The sequence below is a fragment of the Lagenorhynchus albirostris genome, chromosome 3, assembly GCF_949774975.1.
Source record: "Lagenorhynchus albirostris chromosome 3, mLagAlb1.1, whole genome shotgun sequence".
Classification (NCBI taxonomy): Eukaryota; Metazoa; Chordata; class Mammalia; order Artiodactyla; family Delphinidae; genus Lagenorhynchus; species Lagenorhynchus albirostris.
Window position 1 is genome coordinate 153,998,473 of NC_083097.1, and position 13,392 is coordinate 154,011,864.

General features: G+C 42.9%; 1 protein-coding gene across 3 annotated transcripts in view; it reads left to right on the forward strand.

Moving 5' to 3' along the window:
• Nucleotides 1-1,425: 1,425 nt before the first annotated feature.
• The window catches only part of RNF130 (ring finger protein 130), a 112,342-nt gene continuing 100,375 nt past the window's right edge, over nt 1,426-13,392 (forward strand). The window contains exon 1 of one of the 3 annotated variants that reach the window (XM_060144400.1): nt 1,426-1,710. In XM_060144400.1, coding sequence (XP_060000383.1) covers nt 1,464-1,710 — 247 coding nt within the window. In that variant the 5' untranslated portion in view covers nt 1,426-1,463. The remainder of the gene's footprint in view (nt 1,711-13,392) is intronic. The other 2 variants (XM_060144399.1, XM_060144398.1) reach the window with 2 other exon arrangements.

The following is a 13,392-nucleotide window of genomic DNA, read 5'->3' on the forward strand; positions in this document are numbered from 1 at the left end:
GATGGTGGCCTGGTTACTTCCTGTATGCAAGTAAATAAAACGCAGTCTCAGGACAGGACATGGACTAGACAAACAAAGGTAGTGGGGATGGAAGGGAAGGAATTGGAGGGAGAAATTGTTAAGAATGTCGATAAGAAGGCACCAGTGGACATCTGATGTGTTGGCCTGCACTACATCCATACCCTTTCCCTGGAAACTGCGCCTCAGCTTTCCTTCGGAATGCTGCCTCTCTCTGGGATTCGCAGTACAGTTGGTTGAGCAAGGATGACTTCCACCCCCTTTCCACTATAGGAGGCAGGAGATCCAGGCCTGGCTAGTCAGAAGATGCCATCCTTCCTCCCTGCTTCATGGCAATGATGAGTATGCTGCCCAAAATCATATAAGCTCCTGAATTCAGCTACACCCAAATCTAGACTCACCCTTCCCTTTCACTTATGCTTTAGAAGGGTGCACAGCTTAACTGATACAGTGTGTGTGTATGTGTGTGTGTGTGTGTGTGTGTGTGTATAGGGTAGTGTGTGTGCTGGGGGGTCTGGGGTGGGGGGAAAGTCTCACCACAGTCTCCACCTTGTCCAAGGGACTCTGGAGGTTTCATCTAGTCTGTAGGGGTCCTTCCTAATGACTCAGATGTCCTTAAAGATCCGGGCCTAGTGAGGCCTTGTACTCTTATTTGCACAGACGCATTCTCCCTCCTGTGATGCCAATTATATGACTTGGAGTTGACCAGTTGAAATGTGTAATCCCATTGACATTTAATCTTTAAATTAATTTTAAAGTTTTAGCTCTTTTTCTTTTGTAACCTCATCTCAAACTCTTCCAGAGGCCCTTGGAAAGCACCCAGGCTCTAGATCCTAGGCGCATCACGCCTGACGTATAAACACGTCCGGGCGCGGGTTAAGAAAGCGCCAGGGCCTCCTAGGGCCCTCGTGCAGGCGGGCGGGAGCGGACAGGCCCTCGCACGCATGCGCATGGAGGCGGGGCTGAGCCCCAAGCCTGCGCCGTGCCACCCGGCTGACAGTGGGCGGGGCGGTGGCGAGCGCGCGCCTGAGGCAGCAGCTCGGCGACCGGGACTTTGTGCTCTAGAGACCCTTCTTCGGGCGCATCTCCCACCTCTGTCGTGTCCTTGCGAGGCGCCCCCACTCGGCGGGACCGGCCCCGGGGAATGGAGAGGGCCCGCCCCCATGGCCCTGGAGGGACCCGGAGGAGACTATCGCGCGCGGGCTGACCCGTCGTCCTCGCCGAAGGGGCCCATGGGCGCGTCCCCGCGGGCGAGCCGCGGACGTGAGGGCGGCGAGCAGCAGGGCCGCGGCACCGAGGAGGGCCGTGCTCGTGCCCGGCCCTGCACCGGCCGCGCGCGTGCGCTCCCGCAGCCGCGGCGGCCGCGCCCGCGCCGCCTCTCGGCGCCGGCCCGGGAGCCCGGTCCGAGAGCAGCGGCAGCGGCGGCGGCGGCAGCCGGAGGGACGATGAGCGGTGCGGCGCGGGCGGGCCCGGCCCGGCTCGCCGCGCTCGCGCTGCTGACCTGCAGCCTGTGGCCGGCGAGGGCAGACAACGCGAGCCAGGAGTACTACACGGCGCTCATCAACGTGACGGTGCAGGAGCCCGGCCGCGGTGCCCCGCTCACATTCCGCATCGACCGCGGGCGCTACGGGCTCGACTCGCCCAAGGCCGAGGTCCGCGGTCAGGTGCTGGCGCCGCTGCCTATCCACGGAGGTGAGTGCCTGGCAGCGGAGAGAGAAGCCGTGGCGAAGCGGCGGGCGATGGTCCCCGGTCCCTGGCCCCGCGGGAGCCGCAGCCTGGGCGCGGGGGCGGCGGGCGCGGCGCCCCCACCCCGGCCCGGATTGTCGCGTAGCTCGGCGGGCGGCCCCAGGGTCGAGGTTCCCGTCGTGTGCACCCCCGCCTGCTCACTCCTGGGATGAGGCTTCAGACGCGTTCTTCTTTTGAGAAAGACTTAGAACGTTCCTTTTTGGTTTAGTTAGCTTGTTTACAGGAAGGCATTGAACTGCGAGTTTGCAGGGACAGCTCAGACAAAGGAGGTGGTGGAAGAGCGCAAAACTAGTTCATGATGGATGAGGTCTTAACCTGTATTTTGGAATCCGCAGGTTCGTTCCCGAAATCACAGACTTAGCGCTGCATTGAATCTCAAAGGATGAGGCCCTTTTCTAATGTAGAGGCGTGCCGTTTTTCTTAAGTGGCAAGTGAGAGGAGGGTGGAGGAGAAAAATGGGCATCTTCCCTGTTGCTTTTGGCTGTTACTCTGCCCCACCAGCTTTACTGTAATTTGACGCCTGAAAATCACACGTTATGAAGAATCCAATACCAATTGGAACCTGTAGCCAAGTCTTCAGGTCACGGGAGTCTACCAAAGGGGAAATAGGTAAAATTTTCGAGAGTTGTCTCTGAAGCGTTTGGCTTAACCTTACGTCTTCCTATTATCATACACTCTGTTTAATTATTTGGTATAAAGCATATATTTGTATAAATTTCTGGCCATGTTTTAAAGGAAACTTTTCCCACACTGTGGAGTATGATTTTGTTTTTTGGCCCACAGCAAACTTTTTGGAAAAATGCCTACTATTCTTCTCACCCTCCACCCACTCTCACCCCGAGAATGCTGAGAGGGGACTCTTTTAAGCTGCTGTTCATGTTAACATGACCTAAACTAGGCAACCTAAATAAGGTAATGGTGTTTGGTTTTATACTCTAAAATATTAAAACATCATGCGCCTTCTGAGATCTGTATTTGAATGCTAACGTGCTAAGCTGTTTTCTTCTTTGAGGCAATCTAGCTGAGGAAGAAGAACCAGGTAAGGCTTTGACTGTAGCCTGTCCCCAGTTTACACCTGCCTTTTAAAAGTTCATTTTTACACCAGTAATCAAGTGTTAGGGTACACTTCTCATCTCCACTTTGTTAAAAAAGGCAGTTAGGGTCCCACCTTGCCCACAGAAACAACTTTGGCCTTTGGTTCATTCAGTAAATATTTGCCTGCTTGTTCTGTGCCAGTCACTGTGGTTGGGACACATAATGTTGCCAAACTATGGCACTGACAATGGTAGTCTATTTTCTGGTACTGAGATCTGTGAGGGTCACGTGGAAGGGGAGGAAGAGGAAGAGAGAGAGGCAAACTGTTCTAGAGCAAGAGCTGGCCCTGTGCAGTATTTTGAAATCTGTGGTTTGCTTTGGGGCTTGATTCCCCCAGGCACCCCAAATACATGATCCTCATTTTAGATACTTACCTCATAAGTGATCCATGTTCTGAAACTACTTGTTGCTTGCCTGTCACCCCAAACAAAAGCTCCACCTTTAAGAAAACTTGTTTTAGGTGTTTGGATAGAAAGGTATTGGGCACTGATGTGTGGGTAAAGGTTAGTCCTAGTCCCCTGTCAACGAGGTGGTAGCATTAAAGGATTAAAGGTTCTGAGTCGTGCTGTACATAAACTGTGTGACACTGGGAAAGTACTTTGTGACTCTAAGAAAGTAATTCGGCCTTTTAGCCTCAGTTTCATTTGCAAAGTGGAATGGTGAAATGTTTACACCATAAGGTTATTGAGAAGTTTAAATGATTCCTGCATTCTTACAAGAGGAGATTTGTTAACCTAAATTAATCTCTAAATTGGTGGAGTTTAAACACGGCATCAATGTGAATACATTGGAGCAGTGTGTGGAAACTGAGTCTGCAGTCAGTTCCCCTGAGTGTCTGTCTTCTCTTCCTGTCCTCTGTTCTCTAGAGGCTCAATTTGTATCTGCACAGCATGAGATTGCTCCATGTTTTCTCATGGTGTTGGTGGGATCCTGCAGGTTTGGGTCTGGCTTTGTACTAAGGGGTCTGCACACATAGGTTCTTTCAATCCAGCAAATACTAATTGAAAACCTACTGGTACCAGCCACCATCCAAGGCACTGGGGCAGAGGGAGGGGCCACAGCAATGAACAAAACAAATCTCTCTCCTCTTCCTGAATCTCACAGTCTAGTGGCGGTTTTTATGTCAGTTTACCTGTAAATTGTTTCTAAACCGATGGATTAACATGAAATCTAAGACATTTTTGTGCTTTTGCAGCAGGAATTTAGGATGTATTTTATTTTTGTTTTTTTTTGTTTCATGGTTTTTTTGGCTGCACCATGCACTTGGAGGATCTTTAGTTCCCTGACCAGGGATTTGCAGAGTCCCAACCACTGGACTGCCAGGGAAGTCCCAGGAATGTATTTGAAAAACAAGAATTGTGGTAGAAATCTCTGAAAACTTTTCCTGTTTAAGAAAATGGCTTATGTCAATTATACCGCAAATAAAAAAAGAAAGAAAACGGTTTAAAATTTGAGTAATATTTGGGTATTTCACATTATGATATTCTTGATTTAATGAGTCTCAAATTTTTGTATTTTTAGAAAAAATTATGCATTCCTTCTGACTCTTAAGCTCTTATAATTTGATTCTTAACAAGTTTATTGAAGATTTACTGTGTGTTGACACTGAACAAAGTGATGTTCAAATTACAAAAAACAGTTATGAGACAGAATTCCTGGCAAAAAAAACAGCTGTGGTCAATAGATGGGAAATTAATGAAAATTCATTTTGAGGACAAATGTTTGGTAGAAATGAACATAAAGACAAAATCACTTTACAGTTTTCCTAGAGCTTAACATGATGACTCATTTTAAATCTATGACTTGGTTTGTGAAAGTAAAAACCTTTCTTGTTATTTTGCATTGTTTCTATTGGTTAGGCATGTATGAATTACTGAGCAAGATTTATTTGTCCTATATCTTTAAAGGGCAAATTGGCTATTTTTTCCTTAGATGCTTTAGTATTTTAAAAGTACATTTTGGAAACTTTAAACTTTATAAAATATTTCATAAACAAGTGTTGTACTTTGAAAATATATTCTTTATCATTAAATAGATGTAAATGGAGATTCATTTGTTTGGTGACAACAAATTTCATATTTTAACTGATAAAGAATTCATTTTTAGAAATGGACTTTTGAAAGAACACACCTTATATTTATGTACAGATCGTGGTTCATGGTTGCTTTCTTACTACTTACTCAAAGGGTGAGCTTAGATCTAGAAACAAATGTAAACTAGCTAGCATTTACTGTGCAGTGGACATTGTAAATGTGCTTTATGTGTGTGCACACTAACTTTTTGTTTGACCCTAGCGTGGGGGTTGGGAGAGGAGAAGGCCCTGTTGTTGATGATGTCCTTTTGTATGCAGATGTGCTGGTGGGAAGAATTTGGTAATGGCCACTTAGCCTAGAAATGTTCAGGATTGGATGTTACAGCCTTGGAGAGCAATTTTACCAAATAATAAACTTTTTTTGGCCATCTTGCTGACTGTAGGGATACAATAACATTTTTTTAAAAATCTTAGATTCTTAAGTTTTATGTGATTCTGTTGGAAGAATCCATTAAGCCTGAATTTGATTTTTAAAATTCTGAGAGTAAAGGCGATTAATGTGGAAACAAGATCTTGGATGAAAAGGGCCATGTGATGTTCAGTTTCATAATGGCAAAGGCAGGGGCTACTGGATATAGTTAGAGATTTCAGAATATTCAGAGAAAAAGTAAGTGTGATCCTAGAAGCAGAGATCCTGAAAGGAAGGAGAATTCAGGAGCTGGAGGCTCTAAAAACCAGATTTTGATATAAATTAGATGACCAAGCAATATATGATAAATTATATTTGTGTTGAAATTTAATAATTTAGAATTTAACAATTTAGAAAATGTTTTTACATACTGTATTTTTCCTTTGCTTTTGGATGATTCATTAGCATATAAATATTTGAATATATATATTTAAACATTTGACCTCCCCACCAAATATCCATCCTGCTGCCATCCCATTTCTCTGTTTCTCTTTATGGCAAAGTGTTGTCTATACTTGTTGCCTTCAATTTTTCCTCCTGTTATTCTTCACATTGTGAAGTTCTTTGATTGTTGTGCCAGTGATTTTGATAAAGACATGACATATTTAACTGAAATATTGGACTACAGGATCCTTAGGATCTCAGTATATGGAATGGTGGGCTGAAACTAAGAAAAAAGTTAATAGGAATGAATATGTAGTCTTGATTTGGGTAAAAAAAAATTAGCTGCAGGGAAGGGAGTTGAGGGGAGATGAGGCTTAGAGCTGCATGTTACAGGACAAAGCCTGCTCACTGACGAGCTCATTCTAATCTTGCATGCATTTGAGCATCTGGATCCTGGGTAGCACTGGTCGCACTTCATTATAGGCCAAGCACACCTTTAGTGCATGTTCAATTCTGACTATGAGTTTTAAGAGATGAACAAACTACAGAGCATTGTTTTGAATATTACAAAAGGGAAATCCTTCATTTGAAGGAACGTTCGATTAGATGGCTTCCAAGATTCCCTCCATCTTGAACAAAGTGTGACTGTAAAGTAATAAGACAAATCTTGTTAAACAAACCTGCCGGCATAAACCCATTAAGGATACTGTTTTTTTCACACCAGTCACATGGGTGTGTATGTGTGCATATATATACATACATACTGTACAACAATGAAAACAAATTTAAACATTTAGAATTTGTTTTGTGAGATTATCTTTTTGATTGAACAATTTGAAAAATACATGCAATATACCAAATCTTTGTCTTTTCTGGATAGATTTTAATTTTGACAATTGAAAATTATTTTTGATGCAGTTTTTTAACGTGCTTGTGAACTCTTTCTTTAGATAATCCTCAAAGAAGTCTGGTAGTGTTTTGGACCATGTCCACATCACTGGGATGCATGGATAGTCCTCACAGCTGGTTCTTTTAAATATAGCAACCTTGACTTATTTACAAAATGAAATTAAGTTGTCAGGATCATCAACATTTGTTTGTTTTATCATCTTAGAGTATTTTATGCACTAGGCATTCATTTTTTCCGTAAATCATAGTAAGTGTAGATTTCTTTACTGCTGGAAGCAATTTTGAGTGAAATAAAGGGAGCCCTTCAAATGTCAAATGAAGTAAATTAAAAAGTCCTTGATAAGCACCTACACTGTGCTTGTGTTATACAGGTTCTGTGGTGTGTGCAAAAGACATAGTATGTAATTCTACCTGAGAGAACTTGGTTTTCCTGTTGAGATCAGTCTTGTCTGGATGGCACAAACAGGACATGCCATTGTAGAAGGTGGTGCAAGCTGTCTGCAAACTCCAGCCAGGGGGCCAGCCACCTGTTATTGTAAACAGAGCTTATTGGAACACAGCCATGCCCATTCACTCACATGTCTGTGGTTACTTTCAAGGTACACCGGCAGAGTTGAGCAGTTATTACAGGAGCCTGTATGGCTTCCAAGCCTAAACTACTTATTCTCTGGCCCTTTAAGAAAACTTTTGACAACCCACAATCCCTGTTCTAAAGGTTCATTTATACCTTAGTTTTTCCCATTAAAACTATTTTATGGATTTATGGGTGAGAATTTGATTACTCAGTTGTCCCAAACTGTGAGCTCTTGGAAATTAGGGACAGTGTCTTCTTTGTTTCAGCCAAACACCTAGGACTGTGCCTGGCACAAGCCTATGTGATTGCATTTAATCCTGTGGTGCTTGGTCTGGTAGTGAAACTGATAGCAGGCATTGCTGGAAGCTGTATGGTGGGATGGGGGATGGTGGGGTGTTGATGGACAGAATATACTGTAGGGCCTCTGTTATTATGCTAGATCGTAAATGGTACAAAGATCAGAGAAATGAAAAATTATTTGGACTTGTAGTCTAAAGAAGTTGCATTGAAAATGTGGAAGTTGAAGTCAAACTTGATTAGTTCTGCTTCCAGCCATAATGGAGTAACAGACACCAGGTTTATCTTGCCACCTCAAGTGACTGGGAAACCTGACAAAGTTGTTTTAGAAATAGGTCAAAAAACAGCACAAGACAGTGATCCCTGAGAGAAAGGAAATAAACAACAGAGCTCTGTGACCGCCTCAGTTTACCTCCTGGAGAGTTTCCAAGCTGCAGCACAGGGAGGGGGGGACCCAGAAAGAATCTGGTGGTCTCCCCGAGTTGATGAGACAGAGTTCAGAGCTCAGGGAGGCAAAGGCAGCTTGAATGTGTGAGGAGGTCAAGTATAGGAGAGGAGGGAGCTGCACAGAGAGCAAGCTCTGGAAAGCTGCAAGGGGTACCCTCAAGCCTTTGGTTGAGTACTGATCTGCACGTTTTATGGAGAACTGTTAAAACTTAGCAGGGGGAAGAATTGTTGGAGTTCGCACAAGGCTGGGAATAGTTCGTATTCTCACTAATCAGAGTAGAAAGACCTGATGCACAAGGCATGGAGTGAGGCCAAATTAGCCCTGGAGAAAGCCTGTTCTGGACCCACCTACCAAAGCTTAGAAGCAGACCTTAAAAGGATCAGATTTATTCGAAGTAACTAATCCTGAACAAACTCCAATAATATTTAAAGGAATACAGTAAAATCCAGCTCCCCAAAACATGAAATCCAAGACTAGCATCCAATCAAAAATTAGCAGACAAGCTAAGAAATAGAAAAACATGACCCATAACCAGACAGGAAACAGGCAGTAGAAACAGTCCCAGAAATGGGGCAAATGATGGAATTGCAGATAAGGATGTTAAAACAGCTATAACAAATATACTCAGTTTGTTCAGGGAGGTAAAAGAAAACTTGAACATAATAAGGAGAGAAATGGATCTAAAAAAGACCCACATCAAACTTCTAGCAGTAAACTCAAACCTGAAAAAGTACAGGATTTATATTGACAGAGGAAGGAGTATACTGAGAGGATGGTATTTCCTGCTTTGGTGTTCTCTCTTTATCCCAGGCAGTGATATAGTTAATATATATTGGGTAACTACTGTGTACCAAGAATGGTGCCAAATACTGTACATGGATTATCATTTAATACTTGTAACAGCTCTCGGTAGTACTATATCCTCATTCTGTGGGTGGGAATTTAAGGCACTCCAGTCTCGCACTTAGTGGGTTTTTTTCTTTATAGCGCTTAACATGGTTGGAAATTATATATCTATCTTGTTTGTTTCTGAAGGCAGAGATCCTGTCTCAGTGTCCACTCTTGCATACTCAGTGCTTAGTGTTGAGCCTGGAACATAGGAGGGTGGCACTGGTAATTAGTGTTGGACGAATTAAAGCGAGTGAGGTAATCCACCAGCTGAATCCTGTGGTGATTCAGTAGAGTTTGGACTTGATGTAGGTCTGTCTGACTGCAGAGCTTATACTTTAACCACATCTTGTATCGCTTCCCAAGTGGGTTTAATAAATTATGATATATCTATTTAGTGGAATGTTACATAGCCATTAAAGGGGATCATTGTGAAAGCTGGCTATATCCTACAAAAGTAAATGCATAGTGATTGAACTGTGACTGTGTTAAATATGCTTACAGTGGACAGGGACTCAAAGTAATATGCAAAGATTAAAATGGTTGTGTTATGTTGATTGGATTGTGGGTGACATTTCTCATTTTCTTTTCTCTCTCATTTTTTTGAAATTATTTTTAATATAAAACCTTCTCCATAGGGGGAAAGTCATACTCTCTAAAGTGAACAAGTATGTGTCTAAGGTTGGTATTTTTTTTAAGTTTATTCCCTAGCTTCAAGAAGAACTGAATGAATTCCAAGCAGTGGTTAGAATGAGTAGAAAACTGGAAGACACTAGAAATAACTGAAGAGGGCATGTTTTTCACCAATAAGAAAAGAGGAACTCTCATGTTTTTCACCAATAAGAAAAGAGGAACTCTAAGACCAAGTGTTCTTGTCTTAACAGGAATCAAGCTAAAATGTGTCATCGTTTTGAGCAGTTAGTAAATCCTAGAAAGGGACAGGACTTGGCTTTTGTATGATATTTTTATCATGATGATATTAATGCTTTTATTGGTTTTGTTGGCTTTCACTGTTTAAGATCAATCTGTAGTTAAAGCATGAAGACTTAACTATGGGTAATCTCCACTTTTTGAAAGTTCGCTTTACACTTTGCTTTTACAAAAGACCTACATTAGTACCTTTTTTTTTTTTTTTTTTTTTGTGGTATGCGGGCCTCTCACTGTTGTGGCCTCTCCCATTGCGGAGCACAGGCTCCGGACGTGCAGGTTCAGCGGCCATGGCTCACGGGCCTAGCCGCTCCATGGCATGTGGGATCTTCCCGGACCGGGTCACGAACCCGTGTCCCCTGCATCGGCAGGCGGACTCTCAACCACTGTGCCACCAGGGAAGCCCTAGTACCTATTTTTGATTTCCTCTTCAGAAATCTGAAGAGGATTTTCGCTTTTAATGGAAAAAAGGCAAGAAGCGAAAATAGCATTCAGCGTTTGTTTTGTAGCCTGACAAGCCAGTGTAGAGGCAGCTGCACCCAGAGCAGTGAGAGCGGCCCTGCCAAGCTCCTGCCCCGGAACGACACTCAGCATCTTAACATTGAGCTGCCGTAGCTGTGAACCGTGTCTGTGAGCATCTGTGCTCTATCTTGATTTATTTTGTGGGTCCATTAGCAAGATGTGTCCTGCAGTAATTGCTTCTTCTCTTTTTGCCATTTTGGCTTACAAAAGGTTTCACAGGAATGCTCGACTTTTGTGTAGCAGAGAAACCTGTATAATTGCAGACCAGAAAGGAAATGTTATCAACCTTAAGAGTATACAATTATAAATAGATGACAAAGCTGGAGAAATAGAAGAGAGAAAGGAGATATTAGGGACAGGTGAGGGCCAGTATCTTCACCTCCTCTCACAGGTGAGGATTCAAGAGATAGTCTGTAATTGCAGAAACTAGAAAGGTTTAACTGCAGTGGAAAATAATGAAATAATAAAATCAGAAGAGAGGGAAGATGGAGAAGTGTTAAGTGAGCAGAATCCTAATTTGTGACATCGTAAATCCACAGACAATGTCTAAAGTTGAGAAACCAGGAAATAATGGCTGTAAGCCTTTTTAGAACTAGTGGAAGGTGACCACCGGAAGAACTAAAAAAGAGCTAGTTAAAAGTGGTTGCCTCTGGCGACTGGGGGTGATGGGGTGAATGGGGCTGGTGCACTTTGCTGTATGCCATTGGGTGAATTTGTCTTTTTTTAATCCATGTACACAGTATGATTCCCACTCTTTCCCCTGTGTGCACTGCAAATGAATTCTGCCCCCTATTTTTTTTTCTTTGAAGAAGCTCCCTGTTTTCCCAACATCTGAGCTCCTCTCCATTCATCTTCTCCATTCATCTTCTCCATGCTTTCTGTCACCCAAGCAGCTGAATGTTGCTGGAGAAAAATCTTAGAACCCAACTGACTGAGGTTTGAGATCATAAAACTTAAGCAAAAATAAATGGGCACTTAACAATATCCAGTAATCCAAAAATATTTTCTTGTAAAGAAATAAGAGAACTCTTTGTGACAACAATTTTTTCCTCTCTCCACATGCCTCCTGCGACAGCTTCCTGTATCTTTACTTTTAGCCTAATCTTCTCCTCTGAGCTCTGGATTCATATATTCAACTGCCTACTTGGTATCTTTAACTTAAATTTCTCAGAGACACCTCCAGATTGATAAGCTTCAAATGGAGCTTTTGATATATATCTATTTTTTGCCTTCCAGTCTGCTACCACTGTTCCCCAGTCTTCTCCATCTCAGTAAATGACATCGCTGTCCGCTCTTGTTATTTAAACAAATTTCATCCTGGCTTCTTTTCCTCACATTCCACATCTGATCCATCCTCCACAGTTTACCTTCAGGGTGTATCATATCTATCTGTTGCTTGCCATTTTCACTCCTGCCATCTTAGTACAGGCAGCTACCATCTCTTACCCTTTTTTGGTCTTTCTGCTTTTTCTCTTAACTTCCATCAGTCTTTTCTCCCTGGTAGCCACAGTGATCTTGAAGCTTCACCCAGTCATGTCACTCCTTGCTTAAACTACCCTTCAGTGGTTTCTTATTGTCCTTAGAATGGAAATCTGAACTCCTTACTGTGGTATACAAGGCACTTGCTGCTTGGTCTGGCTCCAGCCTTTCCTTCCCTCAGGCCATTCATCTCACCCTTGCTCACCATGCTGAAGCTACCTGTATTCTGATATTCTTTCGTTCCTAGGGCTTCTGAGTTTTCTTTACAATGTGTACCTTCTTGCTGGCATCCCACTCACCTCTACCTCCTACTCTCCCACACAGTGTTTGCTGTATTAGTAGAGCTTTATGGTTCTTTGATACTGTATAATGGCCAGTTAAAAGGGCCATGGAGATGGAGACATGGGGAAGGAATTTTAGAATCTAAGAACTTAACAGTCATCAGTGATCATCAAGTCTAACCACCCATCTGAGGCCTCAGCATTACTATCCAATGGTTTTACAGCTCAAGCTTGAACAAATGAGTGACAGAAATCTACCACATTCATCTCTGGAAAACAGAATGTTAGAAAGTCTTTTTTTCTTTTGGAGGAAAAAAAGGCAGTTCAAAAATTTGTAGACAGTAGTTAATTTCCTTGTCTGACTCAAGTCCTCTAACCCTTAGACTTCATATTCCTATTTCTATTGACCATTCTTAAGAATATGGTATTGTAAACCATAGAAAGCAATATTCCACTTAAAGAATGCGGTGAGTTGAATAGTGTCCTACAAAACTTCATGTCGACCTGGAAGCTCAGAATGTGATGATCTTATTTGGAAATAGGATCTTTGCAGATGTAAGTAGTTAAGGATCAAGATAAGATCATACTAATTTAGGGTGGAGCCTAAATCCAGTGACTGGTGTACTTATAAGGAGAAGAGAGGATACAGAGAGACAATGGGAGGATAGAGGTAGACAGAGATAGGAGTTACGCTGCCATCACCAGGGAGTGCCAAGGATTGCTGGCAACCACCAGAGGCTTCGGAGAGAGACATGGGACTATTTCTCTCTTGGAGCCTCCAGAAGGAGCCAGCCCTGCCAACACCTTCACTTCGACTTCTGGCCTGAACTGTGAGACAATAAATTTATGTTGTTTTAAGCCACCAGGTTTGTAGTCATTTGTTATGGCGGCCCAAAGAGAAAAGCATAATTGAACAGTATTGCAACTTGGTTTCACCAATGCAGAAAAGAGTAGAATGCTTTTTTTCCATCATTCTGAACACCTGCCTAGAGTCATGTAGGTTCTTTTGGTAGCCCTGATCACTGACTCATACTGAGATTACTGCTGATTAGACCTTCTAGGTCTTTTTCATAGAGGCTGCCCTAAGCCAAGTGATTTTACCTTTACGAGGTTCAGCCTGTTCATTCAGCCTTTCAGGATACTTTTTGAATCCTGATTTTTCATCCAGTCTTTACTCTTTCTAGCAGCTTTGTGTCACCCGTGAAGGTGATGAGCATACTTCCTGTGTCTTCATGTAGGTCAGTGGTTCTTAACCTTCTGGGATTATGGATTCCTGTTAAGACTTTAATGAAAGCTGTGGACCTTTCTGATGAAAAATACTTA